Source organism: Hibiscus syriacus, unplaced genomic scaffold (genome assembly GCF_006381635.1).
Source record: "Hibiscus syriacus cultivar Baekdansim isolate YM2019G1 unplaced genomic scaffold, ASM638163v2 tig00110602_pilon, whole genome shotgun sequence".
In the NCBI taxonomy this organism is placed as follows: Eukaryota; Viridiplantae; Streptophyta; class Magnoliopsida; order Malvales; family Malvaceae; genus Hibiscus; species Hibiscus syriacus.
In genome coordinates, this window is record NW_024062798.1 from 1,431,030 (window position 1) to 1,450,526 (window position 19,497).

The 19,497-nt window shown below is 32.5% G+C and overlaps 1 protein-coding gene and 1 pseudogene across 1 annotated transcript; both read right to left on the bottom strand.

Annotated features, from left to right (window-relative positions):
- Positions 1-1,798: 1,798 nt before the first annotated feature.
- LOC120135114 lies at positions 1,799-5,164 on the bottom strand (annotated as a pseudogene).
- A 7,899-nt stretch (positions 5,165-13,063) lies between these two features.
- LOC120135056 (NAC domain-containing protein 12-like) lies at positions 13,064-14,403 on the bottom strand. Its single transcript, XM_039151417.1, has 2 exons — positions 14,195-14,403; positions 13,064-13,983 (listed from the first exon to the last, which is right to left on the bottom strand). Exons 1-2 carry the CDS (start codon positions 14,364-14,366, stop codon positions 13,166-13,168), a joined length of 990 nt encoding a protein of 329 aa, XP_039007348.1. The 5' UTR covers positions 14,367-14,403; the 3' UTR covers positions 13,064-13,165.
- Positions 14,404-19,497: the final 5,094 nt, after the last annotated feature.

Consider the following 19,497-nt stretch of genomic DNA (forward strand, 5'->3'; position numbering starts at 1 on the left):
GATAGATATGCAGAAAATCCATACCAAAGACAACATATCAGATTTCATGACAAAGGCGATCAATGCTGATAATTTTACTTGGTGTCGATCCTCTTGTGGCCTGTCAGAAACATAAGCAACATGATGGTATAAGGTAGAAAGAATGGTGTGAAGATATGATTGTTTCAATCAAATCTTCAAGTGGGAGATTGTTTAAAATAAAAGTCTAAAACAATGGCTAGCAGCCGGCGGCTATTGATTCAAAGATGGCTGCAATTTTGGTTGAAATTCATGGATGGTAAAACTACACATTTAGTCATTGTACTTTTAGGGTATTTTCAAGATTAGTCCTTAAAGGTTCTACTATAAATACCCTAGCTCATTTAGCTTCAAAACCATCCCAAAGCATTCTAACTTTCTTCCAATACTAGAGAGAATTTAGAGAATTTCTTGAGAGTTGTTTTCTCCTTTTTATCAAGAGAGAATTATCATTGTTTTCTCCTTGGTCGATTGAGAGAAGTTGTAATTCCTATTTTCTCATAGTGAAATTCTTCTACCGTTGCCCGTGGTTTTTACCCTATATTATTTAGGGGTTTTTCACGTAAATTTTGTGTCTTCTTTATCTTTATTTTTATTTTCTCAAGTTATCAGTTACGATTTTGCTCTATCCGATAGCCGTCTTCTGCAACAGACCCTGCATATCAGGATAAGCTGTTAGCATCAGGCAACATATCCCCAAAAAAGGAATAAGCTACTATAACATATAAAAGGTAAAAGAAGTACGTAAGGAAACTTCATTCATCTTACAATCATGTTTTACAGAGAAGCACTATAATCCTTATAATACTTCTAATGATACAAGGATGTATAACAGGTATCGAGTATGTCTCGTTTATTATTCCAAAAGCAAAGGGAATAACCTCAAGTCGACATAAAACAACAAAAATTCCGGGACGATGAATGAACAGTTCGTTTCATCAATGTGAACATCTGATTAAAACTTTCAACATTGACACTTATGCATAAGACCTAAAACAATTTTCAACAACTATAACTTCCTATAAGTTCGCTCGTTCTCGGATATACTAAATTAACAATGGATAAGAGTTTTGTAGAGTTAATTGCACTATACATCCTTAAACTAAAACTCATATTTCAAATTGGTCCTTAAACTTTTGAACATTTTAAATTCATCTTCAAATTGTGACTCTCATTGGTCCTTAAATTTTTTAAAATTACAAATTAATTCTAAAACTATAAAAATCCTTCTTATATTGGTCCTCCAAACTTATGAATGTTTCAATTTCATCCTTAAATTTTTGATTGATCTTTGGGGATGTTATTGAAATGTATGGGACCAATATAGAATGAGGGTCATATTTTGAAGATTAATTTGGAATATTCAAAAGTTTGGGGACCAACATAGAATGAGTCATAGCTTAGGGATGGATTTGGAATATCTAAAAGTTTGAAGACCAATTTAGAATTAGGATCATAGTTTAGGGATGTGTGGTTCAACTCAGTTTTGTCAGAATGCACGTATTGTTAGATTGGGTTAAATACATTTTTGGCCCCCAAAATTGGTCAGATTTCTCACTTTTGTCTCTAACGAAAATTGTCCTTTTGCTTTGGCTCCTAATTCATACTTGTAACCATGATAAAAGCACTCGAAATTAGTTGCTTTGGAGAAAAATAAGTCCTTAGAAAATCGAAAATGCTCATGTCTAACAAATACTCGCGAAAGAAAAACAGTTACTTGCGGGAAAAGAAAGACGAAATTTATTCGGAACGAAACGACTAAAAGTAGCAGATTTCGAACAAGCAATAATGGAGATTATGTGATTCCAAACTCATTTTCTGTGTATTTTTTGGATCAGAGTGTTAGAACTGGAGAGAGCTGTTCATAAGATCTTCCCCTTCTTTCAAACATGGTTAATTTGGCTGAAGGTACCTTCCATCCCCATCTAATAACTGCTGAACCCCAAGTTAGACCTGCGCGAAGCCCTCAGTTGCGATTGTATGGCCTGGCTTCACCTTCCTGCTCGAACGGTTTCGTCCAGTGCCAAAGGAATGGATGCGGCGCTCGTATTACCGCCAAATTCGAAATCACTTTTTCCTGTGGGAAATCTAACCGTGTTGCAACCGCATCGATAATCCTCTGGTTTGCCCGCATTAATCAAATCTGTCGGATAGTCGTGCGACGAATAGCATGCAACAACCTCAATGGTTACCGGAATCAATTGTACACTAGATCATATATGCCTGATGGAACAACAACCAGTCAACGCTGGATGAAGCAAGACCAGCTTTCTCCAAGGCAGATTCAAGTGATTGTGGTACACATCGCACAGCGAAGCGAAAGACTTCTTGGCCATTCATCTGTATGCAGGAATAAGAGGACTTTTCGGAGGGAAATCTAACACCGAACCATTTGAACCCAACAGTTCTTCGGTTTTGTTATCACCTATGGGGGCACCAAGATGTCTGCAACGGGGGCAGAAACTCAATCTAATTCCTTAAGAGGAAGCTAAACGGTTTGTTTACTTCAATAACACGAGGCACATACCTTCCACCCTCACCATCACTATGCATGTCGAAGCTTAATAAACCATCCTCCTTGGCATCACAGGCCTACAAGAATCAATGACAAACGATATCATGTTTCGTTGCATATTCATGCACGTATATATATGTATATGGAAGTTACAAAAGAACCCGTAAATATGAAATGAGTCATTCATCACACAAGTGTATCAGAGAATGCAACATAGTACACGAACGAGTCTGGCACAAACCACTCCAGACTCGTATTATGAGCGTAATGGTGTTCGGAAAACTCAGCAAAGGGTACAATGTACAACGACAACAATCTACAACCTTTGACATAAGACTATTTCTCTATTTACATGCATGCACTTATGCAAATTCAAGAAATCGCCATTGCATCTTCGGGAAAAGAGTTAATTTATGTAAAGGAGTTAGGAGTGTATTACCTGAACTAGTACAGCACCCGCAGCATCCCTGAAGAGGATACATGTTCCTCTATCGGTCCAATCAATAAATCGAGAAAGACCATCAGCTCCAATTACCAAAACATTACGAAACCCACCTCCTGCAATTCGCAAAGTAGAAGTTCAAATTGATAACATGAATCAACATAACTGACCTCTTTGCCGTGAAGTAAAAAAAATTGTTACACCTAATGTGACAAGCAGCCGAGACAAGTCCCAGCACAAATCCGCTACAAGCAGCTGTAATATCATAAGCTAAAGGAGATTTTTTGCAGTCAAGCTCTCTTTGGATCTGGCAGGTTAAAATCACTATTAGATAAAACATACACAAATGGCTTTTTCAAAGAAACACATACCATGAAGTAAGTGATGGAATACAAACGACTGAGGACTGGTAAAGCACAAAGCATAAATAATAAAAATTGTTCTTTGGATTCAGGGAAAAGAATAACCTGTGGAGCAGCACCGAAAATATATTCCGGAGTAGATGTGCACATCAAGATTAGGTCGAGATCATTAGGATCAAAATCTGCCATTTCAAGAGCTTTCCGTGCCGCTTCTACTGCTAGGTCTTTCAAGCTTTCCTTTCCTGTAAGAACAATAGTTAATACAAATCTCCACCGCAGGATCACGGTGAAACCATACTGACTATATATAAAAGGCATATAAGTTTCAATCTTTTACTAACGAAAAACTACACTGATATAAAGGAACAACACTTACGAAACCTCTTAAAGATTTTGATCACATCGACGAATATTTGACACAGTAGAAAATGCCAGCTTAAAAGTCAACAAAAGTTGTACAAGTAGCACTAGTATGAATTGTTTTCTAACCTGAAATTATCCGTCGGTTTCGTATACCAGTGCGAACAGAGATCCATTCATCAAAAGTATCAACTAGTTTAGAAAGATCGTCATTGGAAACAGAAAGAGATGGCACTGCTGATCCACAGCCAACTAACTTACAGGCCTTTACTGACATTGACAAGCCTATGTTTTTATTCAAAGCATAAACAGAAAAGTAAATCATTAGACAGGAAAATTGTTATCCATCCGAATATGAAAGTAGTAAGCATACGAATGAAAACGAGGCTGCATCTCAACTCTGAAGACCAGACTAATATTAACTATCTCCTAGACTAATATCGAATCACCAATCACTAAGATGGCTTCCTAGGGGTAAAATGAACCAGAGAAAAGGATTCACCAACAAACATGAAGTATCAGTATCAAACATATCCACAAATGAATAGCCAATACTATATCGGTATCGAGCTCAGCACAATAAGTTATTTAGATATCTCGAGACCATGGTTCGTCAACTGTTTATTCAGCTCGGACTTCTTAAGAGCATCGTAAGCCAAACATCTGGCTAATACCAAGTCTGAGAAACCTCAGCAAAACTACCTTTTCATAAACTAGGCGGATCACCGATTTAGGATTACCATTAACCATTCTAGCCTTGGTGCAGGAAACACAGCTAAGGAACCCCTTTCACCAATAACACTTCAGCCTACAACTTCACAGTAACTACAACAAACAAACAGTGAAATCCCCAATAAAACTAGAACCCGATACTAAACCATAGATCTATTCATTCTTGAGCAAAAAGCATGCAAATTAACTCAACTACTTACTACTGGTACAAAATCATGATCAACAAAGGAAGCTCATTTAACACCACTCTCAACAAATATAGCAGCTGATAAACTAGATTCCAATCAATCAAGCAAAAATTATATAAAAAAAGCAGAAATATTTTACTTGGGGATTCGAGATTCAGAAGGGGAAACATGCTTCTCTGCACCTTCAATGGAACTTGAACAAACTACCCTCCTGTAGAAGCAAAACCCAGATCGAGAAATGCCTGTTGAAGGCTGAATCTTTGTCTTCAAACTCGGAACCGAAGGTGGGAGAAACCCAGATGCATTGGCCATTTACGTTCAGAAAAACAAAAATAGAACTGAAAAAAACACTCTTGGAACCGGCAGCAAGCTAAAAGCAATAATCTTTAGAATGTGAAACAAAAGAAGAAGAATGAAAGACAAAGAAAGAATCAATGGGTTTATGGGAAAATCTTAGGAGGGACCGAAGATGAAAAAAAAAAGAGAAGTTGGGCGATTTGGCCAACCAAATATTGAGGGAATTCCAAAGAAAAATTCTTAAATTTTTTCGCTATGTTTTAAAACGCAATGAGCTGGTTTTCATTTCACCATTGTTATTGTTGTTGTTGTTGATCCCCCTAGTTATACAAGGATCATGATTTACGATATCTTTCTTAACAACTTTCCTAAGCATCTTTACCCTAACAATCCCCTTAATACATCCCACAATATCTCCAATGTGAATTGCCTATAATTCCACTCATCTCATGTACAATATATGTAAGCCCATCAAGTTATTCTAAGAATGTAAACAATTAAGGATTTTTCTTAGAACGGAGAAATAACCCAACTCAGCTCTTCTTCTCAACTCTCCATTGCCCTATCTATTTTTACACAAGCAGAGAATTGGCTCCAAAACTGCCCTCGAGAAATACAACTCAAAGAAAATGTGACTTCAAACCTTAAGCATCACACCATAATTCCTACAGCTGCTATCAACCACAATCCCTATTTTAATCAATCTGTCAACAGTAGGTAACCTATCGAGGATTGCCATCCAAACAATGAGCGAATGTTTGGGAACACTCAAAGGAAACCATATGACCTTCTGCCACACAACATTCTCCTCCTTATCCTTGATCTCATTCCAAATCTATCTAGCAATAATCTTATCCCAGCCAATGGTCCTAGAAAACAAGGACTAAACCTTCTCCCTCGTTCTCAGAATTTTCCTCAGACTCCAACTGAACCAAGGCTTACCATCAACAAGCCAAAAATCAATGCCTTTGAAAACATAAGTTTTAATCCAGGCCACCCAAAGGGAACCTTCCCTAGAAAACAAGTTCTTCATCAGAAGTAATACACAAGCTCTATTCCAGCACTTCCGATTTTTAATTCTCAATCCTCCCTCAGACTTGGGTGCACAGATAGTCCCCCAATTCATCTCTCCCTTAGCAGGCACATCCCCCTTTTCAAAAGAATCTGACACAAAAATGATCAACTCTCTTAATCATAGCAACTGACAGGATTAATTGTCTGTACTAGAAATTAGCTATGCTAAATGAAACAGTCTTGACCAACTACAGTCTACCTATATGGCTCAACCATTTGCTAGACCAGAGCACCGACCTAACTTTAATATTTCTCTGTCAATTTCTTGGGAACCAAGGGAACTTCAAGATATCTGACACGAAGCCTTCCCAACTTAAGCCTAGTAGTCTCCTGCACCAAAGCCACATGATCAACATTCATCCCGGAAACGAAAATCTCAGACTTTGAGGCGTTAAGCTTTAATCCAGTGTTGATAAATCGGACAAAGTAAATGAAATAACACAAGAATTTTAACAAAGTTCGGTAATATACTTACGTCATCGATGTTTAGGCGGCGTTAGAAAAATTTTATTCAATGATAATAGGTTTAGATTACATCTCTATTTATAATAAAAAATTCTAGTACATAATTATGAGTCATACCTTACATCCAGAAAGTTAATAAATTTTCTCCTAAGATGGAATTTAGGGACCCATTACAGAAAATCAATAAGTCATCTGCAAAGCACAGACGAATAAGCATCACTCTTCTGCATTTAGGATAATACTGAATTATCTTCTCACCAGCAGCAGTATCCAACAGCCTTGACAGAACATTCATTATTAGTACAAGCAGGTAAGGGAAAAGTGAATCCCCTTATCTGATTTCCATTTTGCCTTTGAGAAACTCCACCAGGCTTTCATTAGATGCAGTGAAGAATTTGGAATTAGTAATACGGGTAATGAATATTATTCAAATGCGTAAAAAATAAAATGGATATTAATAAATATATGAATCTACAATCAAAATTATCATCTGTCTATATTTTTATGCTAATTAACTAATTGTTAATACTGCTATAAAGGAACCCTAATTAACCTCTTGCTTCATGTTAACCTTAGTTTTGGGGTTTAAAAAACCGGCGATTTTCTAGATATATCACCGTTAAACAATATAATTACCGATCATGTACCGTTCAGACTATATTTTTTGATCTAATACCCTTTGCAGAAAGACGCCCCCTGCAACGCGCTTTACGTTGATTTGGTGTCACGTGGGTAAGGCGCGCCCTGAAGCGCGCCTTATGCTAACTTAGTGGCCCCGGGAGCGTGCCTTAGGCCACATAATAGTATAGCGCAGGTCAGGGGCCACGTTTTAACTTTATCTGATATAATTATGTAAGGCGCGGTGCAGGCACCGCGTCTTGTAGCTTTTCCCGGTTATAAATACCCTTTTTCCCAGGGGAACTCCTCACATCTTCTCTCGATTATAAAAAAATTAATACAACAATCCGACAATCTTTTCATATTTGATTCAGAAGTTCGTGCGATTTTTCGTTATAAGGTAATTTTGTGATAAATGTATAACTTACTAACCTGATCAAAATGATCAAAAGAAAACAAACTACATCAGTTTCACTTACTCATGCGCACAAGTAATTGACGCTCATCATTCTTCTTGTATCTTCCAGGTAGTTCGCAGCAATGTGTCGGAGACAATACCTATGTTGGACAAAGGGTGGTTGCCACATTGGACCCAAAGACTCCATTGTTGTTTTAATCTCAGCTCTGCGATCTGAAATGACACAGATTTTTTCCCTCGTGATAACATGTGCACGTAAATTTCGGAGGAAAAAAGTCTAAGAATCTGTATCTTCTCCTTCGACAAGAGCAAAAGCAACGGGAATAATGTTGCGATTGTCATCTTGGACAACTGCCAATAATACAACTTGCTTGTATTTTCCATACAATAAAGTCCCGTCGATCTGGACCACAGGCTTGCAGTATTTGACAGCATTAACGCACTGTGGGTAAGTCCAAAAAACCCGATAGAATTGCCATCGATCGCGGAGAACTCGATCATTATGGTATGCATAGGAGTTTTGAAGTCCACAATTGTCACAGGATTCAACCTCTTCACCAGCCTAAACCAGCCTGGAAGTTCGTTATAAGATACATCTAATTCGCCATGAAGTTTGACAATAGCATTTTGTTTTGCCAACCAAGCTTTTTTATAGGAGACAGTGTATCCATACTGCGATTGTATAGCTGAAATCAACACAACAACAACTATATGAGAGTTTGCTTTTACCATGGGCATGATGGCTTGGCATATCATTTCAGAGTCTAAGTTGGGATGATCTTGGTTGACCTCTCTAGCACAACATATGTGAGGATCGTTGTATAATGTTAGTTTTCATCTGTTGTTTTTCCTTTTCCTCTTCGATACGAGAACCATCCAATTGCATCCGTTTTCGCGTCGGGCACAGCAGCATACATATTTTTCTATCGTGGAGCAGTCAACTCTCGATTGAAAAGAATTACGGATATTGTAATTTTTTATAGCCATCATCGCTTCTTCTTTGCTTGAAAACTCTATACCTAAATATAACTCACCATTATTTATTGATGAGTAATATCTATAGTCACCGAGATGAGGTATATCCGTAAATTTTGGCTCATACATTGCACATTGTACATTGCACCATAATCAGCTTCATACATGTGTGTTGCGGGGTCAGTTTGTGCCACATTTGCTGGAACTTCATCCACATCATCATCATCATCGGAGTTGAATTGCGATGATTCTGGGTGAATGAATAGTCTAGTCTCAGCACCATCCGCACCAGGCTCAAGAAGCGGTTCTTCTGGTGGAGATGATGGTTCCTCCATGCTCTCCACATTTAGGTCGAAGAACCTACTACTTGCACGCCTTCCCCTTGAACTGGAAGGCATATCGACATTCATATCAAAAAAAGTCGCAGTCGAATGCCTCCCCTGGAGCTTGAAGCCATCATGTCAAATGGAAACTGCACAGATTGTTGCGTCGATGGCATATCCATATTAAGGTCAAAGGGATTTGCAGATGAATGTCTTCCCCTTGAACTGGACGCGATGTTACCATACGGATTTTTCGTCGACCCACCTCGGTACATATCGTAAGGAGTTGCGAATGAATGTCTCTCCATTATGGCATTAAAATCATTACACATTACTGTCGTCGGGCTATCAACTTTATCAACTTGTTTAGCCAGCCCATAGTGGGAGCTTAATGATTGACCCCGAACAACACACACTTGAATAAAATTTGCATACATCTCAATATCGGCGTCTGAATAATTACTTTGAGCTTCAACCATCATTTCAACATCATCATTGTTCAAAAGTTCAAACGTTGTATAAGTTAATGGCAACAATGATGTTGGAAATCTGTATTGCAACGACGACATTCTTCTAACTACTTCTAACATGAATCTTCCTCGAAATCTTCATTATCAGCTCCTCAAGAGTTATGTTTATCTTCAATGATATTTTAACACGCTCATTTGATACGAAAACAACATCGGTTTCATCTTCTCGAATTTCACCATCATAATAAACAATAGCTGAAAGTCGCGCCATTCTTTGAGTTTAAAAGTGCGGCAATATTATATCTGTAAAAAAACAACTGAAACAATGTTGATTAAATAAATAATATATGAACGAAAATATAACACAATAAATTTTTTACACATAAACGTAAATAATTTAAATAATATAATTTTATATTATTACTTGTACCGTAAAACTATTTCGACGTATACTCTCGCTTTCTAATTTTACAAACACAAAAATTAATTGACAACAATTAGTATAATATTTTTTCAAATAATCATAATAAACAATAAGTATAATAAAAAAATTATCACAAAATTACCTTATAACGAAAAATCGTAGGAACTTCTGAATCAAATATGAAAAGATTGTCAGATTGTTGTATTAATTTTTTTATAATAGAGAGAAGATGTGAGGAGTTCCCCTGGAAAACTATATTTCTAGCCGGGAAAAGCTACAAGACGCGGTACTTGCACCGCGCCTTATATAATTATATCAGATAAAGCTAAAATGCGGCCCCTGTTTCTCGCCTAATATAATTATGTTAAAGATAAGGCGCGACCCTTGACCTGCGCTATACTCCTGGGTGGCCTAAGGCGCGCCCCCGGGGCCGCGCTTTACACACGTGTATGGTAAGTCAACATAAGGCGCGTTTCATGGTGCGCACCTTACCCCACGTAGTACCAAATCAGCGTAAAACGCGTTGCAAGGGCGCGTATTTCTTTAAAAGGTGTTAGATAAAAAAATATAATTTGAACGATACCTGATCAGTAATTATACTATTTAACGATGATATATAAAAAAATCGCCTAAAAAAACTGTTTATTTTTTTTCTTGTTGAATGGTTTAACAAAATTGATCACTCCCCATATCCAAACGATACTGTTCTTGATAGATTATAAGAAAAGAGTAAATATATTTGCTTTGTGGTTGTAAACTATGGTGACAGATCGTACATGAGTTGATGTTATGAACAGTTCTTTGACATTAATAAAAAAAAGGACCCGCTAAAAGTTGTGAGCACTAAACATCCAAATCTACACGTCAAATTAACATCCCTAGATGGACTTGGTGTTCTAGGTTTCATTGGCCTAGCAATGGAAGATCTGACGGCTTTAAGTCCACTACAAATGGGTGAAGCATTAAGCCTTTTCAATGGAAGCTATCAAAGGACAAGCAAACCCTAGGAACCCTAGGTTTGGTTTCAACTCTTAACTTAATGGTAAAAGAAAATGTCGTTATTTTTAAAAAATTCAAGCTTGACGTTTAAGGGTAATTGTATATATGGGATGAATATATCGATCTCCTCTCACCTTGTGCTAGCATTCGAGCTATCATGGAGTAAGCCACCTACTATTACGTTGACGTAGGATCTAATTAGTGTGCTGGCATGGAACCAAGTGGATGATATACTATCTATCTAGGATAAATACTAGGTATGTGTGATCTCCCATTCAATGACGGATCTAGAAATAAAAAAATAGAGTCTAAAAATTTTAATACTTTTTTTTAATATAATGGGTATGCAAAATATATTTTTCTCCTTTTTCTTTTGATATATTAAACTATATTTAATATCTAATCTAAAATAATTGGTATTCATTTGAGGCCATATGCATCCGCCCTTATCCCATCCAAGAGTCCTTGTTACCTTTGGAATACATTGTGACTTATGTACTAATATGTAGTTTGTATTTATTGGAAAAATCATTACGAGTATGATTAGATTATCAAGAGACGGTCTCTTATCAAGCATCACATGATTTTATGATTAAGTTAATTTAGACAAATTATTGAGGCAAGGTTGATTTGTTTGGAAAAAGTTCTTTTAAGATAATTGAGCTGACATATTATATCGGTAAAAATAAAATATTATCTTATAATTATTTAGACTATTAAGTAGAATAAAACCTAAAAAAATAGCTTTTTGAGTTACAGTCACATGAGATTGGGGAAAAGGGTTCCCTTTTTTACCCAACGAAGCTTCCAAATGAAAAAAAAAACCCTACTGTTTTTCTTTTATAGGCTTTCATGATGCTGTGGCATCTTACACTCTGTTATCCTCGATGTTACATTTTGCCTTCTAATCTGGTCCCATGCTCACCTGACCAAATTCACATCTTCCTCAACCATCACGTAAAAATTGTTTCCATATTCGTAATTTTAATTCGATTTTAGTTTGATTCTTATTCATATTAAAAAAAGAAATGAATTAAACTGTTATCACCTTAATCGTTACTGCGATCAGGAACGGATATAGAATTTTATGTTAGAGGTTCCGTACTTATACAATTTTAAGTGGAAACAAATTTATAAAATTTTAGGAGAACGAAAATAGATTTTTAATAAAAAAATAAAAAATAAAAAATATATAAAATATATAGAAAACTGAATTTTTTAAAGAGACAACTTCTCTTACCTTCTCACGTAGGTCCATTCATGCTTGCAACTGCATGCTATAAACCTCGGGGAATCGTCTATTTGGTTCACGAGTTAGGCTAGCTGAATTTGCATCGCATGGAGTTTTTGGAATTGTGAACCAGAGACTGAATAAAATAAAGGGTTTGTATAAAAATTATGTAATTTACCACTATGTTGAATTGGATAGTAATAATACGTGGATTAATCTTATTTCAACCGATATCTCTTAAGATCCTGAGTTTATATATTAAAATATAATTATATGTATGAATCGAATGACCTCAGTAATAAATAAATTATTGTTATTACTTGAGGTTTCGTGTTCGAACACCAGAAAAGTTAGGGTGTAAGCGTTTAATGTCTAATAATTGAGAGTTATCTTTGAACAAATATTGCATTGTACTTACCCCAGATTAATAATATATATATATTATTACATTCTATTTAAGAATTTAATAAATTATATATAGTTTAAAAAATAATATTTTATATCAAAATAATAATAATATTCATTTATTCATCATTGATTGTGATGGTCCCATTTTTTCAATTCAGCCATGTTTCATGTTTTACAGATTCTTAGAACATGGAAACAAAATTATTGGTAATTATTAAAACTTTTTTAGCATTTACAATCAGAAAATTTATATTTGGTTTTTGCAACTTTTATATTATTCAGTGAGAATAATGTTAAAAGAAAGTGGGAAATACTAAACCAATTCAATCATTATTCAATTGACAGAACCAATTGATCATTTGATAATTTATTTTTTTATATTGAATTATGTAAAATATATAATAAAATAAAACATGAAATAATATATAAATTTTCTCTAAATTAATGCGAAAAAAATATTAAACATAATAAAAAATAATTAGGCTATTTATGTCCCCTTTTTAATCAAGATAGTTAACGGTTAATGTAACGATAAAAAGGTTAATGGAGAATGCGTGATTAAATAAATAAATATAAAAATGTACACTTCTAATATTAAATATACCGATCAAATATAATTTGAAAAAGAAAGGAAAGAAAAAAGTTGCTCTTTATTTGATCGTGATTATTTCATGCAACATTAGCTTAAATCTAAACTAGTTTTAAAATTATAAAACTTTACATGATAATGATTTCACCCTTATTTATGCAAGCACATTCGCATTTATAGATATCTCGATGCATGTCTTTGAATTGTATCGATATCTAATTTATTAATCGATTGATCTAAATTGTAGACGGTAAAGATTATATCGTCAAGCTCCATAGCTCATTCTCGTAGGCATAGAGCTGTGAGTTTTGGTTTGATATTTGCCAACTTACGTCCGATAATTGAATGCCATCATGGTGACAAAGACTGAACACCGCGTTAGGGTCACTAAAACAGGATACTTCCTTGCTCGTCTCTACTTGGCCATTTAACTGCGATGCCCCATATCGGTCCAGGGTGGCCCAGTCATTATGACGATCACTAGCACCGTCGTTGATCGGCATGTCGTCGATGGATCGGTAACAGGGCTCGATTATCGTTTCTTGATCGAGAAGTGGACTTTCAAGTCCGGGAATATGCGTAAACACTGCATGCTTATTTGCATCGGTAAAGCTTGGATTCTCCATCTTGCAAGTGTTTCCCATATGTCGAAGAATTCGATCCACGGCCTCGTCGTTACCGGAGCAAACCATCGGCGGAGTTTTCGGGCTCTCGAGGGTGCTTCTCGGATGATTCTTCTTTCTAAATACACGGCAAACCACCCAGCCATCTTCACACACACAATCTCCAATGGGATTGGACACATAAGAGTCATGGTTAATGGTGTCTTCGAGTCTATACTCGTGCATAATCCAATCAGATTTTTTACCATGGGGAGCTCTTCCTTTATAAAACACCAACGTCTTCCTCGACCCGATTCTTCTAACACCGTTATAGATAATCTTATCTCGCCCTGTCGCTTTCCAGAATCCGGCAGCCGTCGCGCGGTTCGTCCTGGTCCCCGTCGGGTATTTCTTGTCCTTGTGACTAAAGAAATACCAATCATTCTGCGGGGTGGAACCTATTTTACACTTTTCTGCACCAAAAGAAAAAAAAACAGAAAAAATCCTCTTACTTATAGATATAGATATAAGTTGACAAGAACAAATTTATTTCGTCAGTCGTTAACGGTTCATATCTCCTATCCGGTTCACGATTGAATCTTGATCAGCTACGACTCTCCGTCTAAATTAGAATGGACGAAGTGTCCAAATAAACTTGTTCCGATCAACAAGATTTGTGAGTACCTTGTAGATCCCAGGGCTCAAGCTTGTTAAGATCAACTTCACGTATAACATCAAGATCAATCTTCCGGGAAGCAACTTTCTTTCTGAGGTAATAGTAAAGGAGTTCTTCTTCTGTCGGATGAAATATAAAACCAGGAGGCACCTGAGATTGTCCATTAATGGATAGATTCATGTCTTTCGAATGTGTTTAGATGAATAAGGAAACACAAAGGCTGGCTTTATTCCACATGAATTTATAATGGTTTTAAAAATGGAACTGATCATCGGCCATGGGAGACAAAACGACCGATAAAGAGAAAAAGGCCAAAAGGGAAGATGTGTGTTAAGAGTAATGTGTTTTAAAAATACTTTTATATAAAATAATTAAAAAGTATCTTTTTAATGTCCTAAACACGACAAAATGAACCTGCATACAAGCCCTTTACCATTTTAAAATATAATAAATTGTTGAAGAATTGTACATATAAATATATATACACTTTGCCGTAACCATTTTTTTAAATAATTAAATATTATTTTAAAATATTATGACTTTTATTTGAAAATTTAGATGGTTTTAAATTGATTTGTATAAAATTGGAAGGAGTCGCCATCGATCTTTGGGTTAGGTAGGTCCAATACTAAAAAACGTCTTTTAAAAATAATTTTAAGAAAAATCATTTTTAGACAAAAAACTGGTCTGCATTTACAAAGATTCGATTAAAACGGGTTCGAGAGTCGATTATACGTGGGGAAGGATTAGCACTCCTACAGCGCCCAAAATTAGTATTGTGTCTCTTACATGTTGTCGAAATGGTGAAAATGATGAATCGAATATAAAGTTAACCTATGACCCGTTTATTGAGATTTAATTAATTTGAATTGAATTATTTAATTAGAGAAAATTCTTTAACTTAAAAAGAAATCTTGAGATTAGAATCCTCCTTCGAAAAAACTATTTCGACTATTTCTTATCCGTAAAAAATATTTCCCCTTTGATAAAATACGAATCGAATATAGAATGAAAATCGATATTTAACATAAAATAAAATAAATCGTTATTTAAAAACATGAATTACATTGTTTAACGTATCCTATCCTATCATATCATATCTTATACTTAACTGCTTTGCGATTGAAGGGAGAAGGGTCACCCATGTTTTACATTTGTGTAGTTTTGTATTATTTGCTTTTCTTCTATTTGAGATGTGAAAATTGTGAGTTACATCGCCATCTCAAAAGATTATACAACCCATTGCCTTACCCCACCCTAAGAACAACTGACATTTATCAGTGTTATCTAGAATAACTAAAGGCTAAGATCAGAAACATTTGAAGAGACATCAACACGACAACGTAACAACAAAAATAATAATAATAATTAAAAAGTGATATTATTTTTTTTGTAGACGTCAAGATTGACTGCTTAGCTTAGAAAAGGAAACCAGGCTAATCATCTCCAAAAATTAATCAAGTTATATATGATTTCAGTTGCAAATTTATCGAAATATATAATGTTTTACATTATTAAATTTATATGTAACATTAAATACGATAAAAAATAAAAACTATATATGCGTCGGGTCGTGAACTTTTATTTTAAAATTGGAATGTAATAAAAACTAATATTTAGAAGCCATAAGGTCAACAAGTTAGCAAGTAGCAATGGACATGGTCATGGTCATGGTCATGATTCCTTGCTATGAACGTAAAGCAGCAGCAAGACAAAACAGGAAAAATTAAACCTCGTGATTCAGGTGTGCCATGCAGTGATCTGCCGCGTGTAGATATAAAATCATGTAATAGATTACTGGCATAAAATGAAATCATGTGTGGTATTTATTAGGATTAATATGAAGTTTAAATGAAAATTTGGGGGTGGGTGTTAGTTTCTTGGACCTAAGCATGATTTGTATTGGGGGACAATTGATGGGACAACCACTCGACCTTTCATCTATCTTCATCATTTGGGTAGCAATTAAATGTTTTATTAAGCTTAATACTAAGGCGATATTTTCGAAAAATCATCTTTTAATACATTATATACCATTCAGATATTCTTCCATCTTTATTTACTGATCTAACATTCTTTGTAGAAAGGTGTCCCCTGAAACGTGTTTTATATTGATCTGGCACCATGTGGGGTAAGACGCCACTTGGAGCGTGCCTTAGGAAACATGTAAAAATTACAGATGTTAGTTTTGTAAATATTTTTAAAATGATGTTTAATATGTAATTAATTTCTATTTAAATGATATTTGTGTAAAAACGTCAACTTTATTTATTTATTTTTTGTGTAATATTATTTTTTAACAACAGTTAATAATATTTATTGACTTTTAATATTAATTGTTTAAAAATAAAAAAATATTAAAATAAACTTTTACTTATAATTGATAGATTAAATAAATTATTATTTATTTTTTAAAAAAGCAATAAAAATTAAATTTGAATAAAATTCAATAAAAAAGAATATAAAACTAAAAAATATCACCTCTTTATTTAAAATATTCTTTATAATATTAATTTTAAAAAATATAACATAAATATTAAATTCTAATTTTATTAAAAATTAATAAACATTATTAACTGTTGTTAAAAAATTTAAAAGTTTATCTTAATATTTTTTATATTTTTAAACAATTAATAATGTTTATTTACTTTTAATATTAATTATTTAAAATATAAAAATAAACTTTTAATTACAATTGATAGATCAAATGAATTATTATTCACTTTTTTAAAAAATCAATAAAAATGCAATAAAAAGTTAAAATTCAATAAAAAAATAATATAAATCTAAAACATATCCCCTCTTTTTTTAAAATATTTTTTATAATATTAATTTTTAAAAATATAAAACAAATATAAAATTCTAATTTTATTAAAAACGAATAAACATTATTAACTGCTGTTAAAAATTTTAAAAGTTTATTTTAATATTTTTTATATTTTTAAAAAATTAATTTTAAAAGTAAATAAAATTTATAATTTTTTAAATTATAAAATATTTTATTATCATCGTCGTCATTTTGAAAAAGAAATACTAGCTATAAAACTTTTATAAAATTATTCATATTTTAAAATACTTACTCTCAAAGTTTTCATATACTAGATTATACGTATTGTGTAATTTTATGCAAAAATAAAAAATTCGAGTTATAAAATAATTTGTAAAAGAATATTTAAAGATTTTAATGTGGAAAGTTTTTTTCACACACAAAAAATAAATAAATAAAGTTGACGTTTTTATATAAATATCACTCTAATAAAAATTAATTACATATTAGACACCATTTTAAAAATATTTACAAAATTAATACCCAGATTTTTTACATGTTTCACAAGGTGCGCTTCAGGAACGTGCCTTTCTGCAAAGAGTGTTAGATCGGTAAATAAAAATGGAAGGGTGTCTGGCAGGTATATAAAGTATTAAAAAGTGATTTTTCGAAAAAATCGCTTAATACTAACAACATTCCATTTATATGAAATTCTTGACAAAATGATTCAGAAATTACTTTAAAAATAATATTACTAAAATGTAACGTTTCTATGAGAATATTTTAATACATTGTTTGGTTTGTTTAGCATAGATGTAAAATTACAGAGGAATATAAGATTACTTGTATATTTTACTAAATTATCCTTGTGATATATGTTTTTTTTAATAAACTTTAATATTAAATTATAAATATATGAATGAAAATTTATAGAAATATTTTAACCGTTATACTATCGAATTTTTGAAAAAATATATTTAATATATACTTAGTATATTAAACTTATATTTTAAATAATTTTCATAAGTATAGTATTTATTTATATAAAATATAATATACTATGAAAAAATAATATTATGATCTCGAGTGGACAAATATATTATTCTTCAATGTATATGATCTATTTTTTAATAGTTTAAAGCTATATATTATTTTAAATAATTACTTTTTTTACAATACTTTTTACCTCATAAAATTACAACTAGTTAATATTTTAAATACTCAAATTTATTAATATTTTATTAAATTAAACTCTTTATATATTAATATTATATTAAAAATAGATTATTCCCTAATAATAATATTCATACAACCATGCTGCCTCAAATTTAAAGTGCTTATTGTTTCGTAAGCCCTGCGATTTGGCACATACTTCGATAAAAAGACTCTAAGTACTTAAAATAAATAAAAAATATAATTTAAAAACTTATTTTTTTTAATTAAACCTTATATTATTAAATTCTATACAGTCCTTATTAAATAATGGACAAATTCTACCTGCAACGCCCTCCAAATGACCCTCAAACTGGTATCTCCTTTTTTAAAAGCCATCGGACAAATTGTAGCAAATCATGTTGAATAATGCATACCATGTCTTGTGACAAATTTTTAGAAGTTACAAAATATACAATAAATTTTAAACTTTATTAAATAAATAAATAACAATCGCTAAATGTTATTAAAGGGCGACATAGCATATTAAATTAATGAAAAATATCTTATTTAACCCTCAATTATAACTAAAATTTCATTTTAATATTTTTCAACACTTTAAGAAATAATTCTAAAAAATAGAAATTTTAGAATTTTTCTAAAATATATCAAAATAAATTATTTTTAAAATTAAAAAAAAACATTTTCAAAAAAATCCAGTTATCAAACAATGAAATTAATTTTTTTATTAAAGAAATTATTTGGAACTAATTATTCATTTAATTGTTGTTGTATTTGTAAAATAAAAAATTTATATTTTTTGTTGTCCGAAATTTTATATTATCAAATAATAAAATTGTTTTTTATTAATGATTTGATTTAAGTATTTAACTTTTATTTAAAAAAACTAAATGTAATTTTAAAATCATATATCCATAATATTATAATATCATATCAAATAATTTTTAATTTATATGGTACAAATTTAATATTTATAATTAAAAGATGATATTTATTTTATCTATATCTATTTTATTTTCAATTCAGAGAACCTAATAAAAAATATTTCAAATTAAAATTAAGAGTAAAATTAAATTTTAGTTATAATTGAAGGGTCAAGTGAGTTATTTCTTAATAGTTTTGTGCCATTTCTAACAAAATTAAAATTTAATATTCATTATGTAACTTTTAAAAGTTAAACGTTCAAAAAGATAATTTTGACATAGTTTAATGACTATTTGTAAGTTTTACCTTATAAAATTAGTGGTGAATTACAATAAATGGCATGCATTCTAGAAATTTCCTTCAATTAAAATTTTTAAAGCACGACCACTCCCTCAACAGCGATGAATGCAAATATTGTCCAATGTGATTACGTATTTACCATAAAAT

Excerpts from the sequence above, each read along its gene's own strand:
- LOC120135056 (XM_039151417.1), bottom strand. The coding sequence starts at position 14,366 with ATGAATCTATCCATTAATGGACAATCTCAGGTGCCTCCTGGTTTTATA. Across the intron at positions 13,984-14,194 it reads TGAGCCCTGGGATCTACAAG|AAAAGTGTAAAATAGGTTCC; the intron begins GTACTCACAAAT and ends CTTTTGGTGCAG.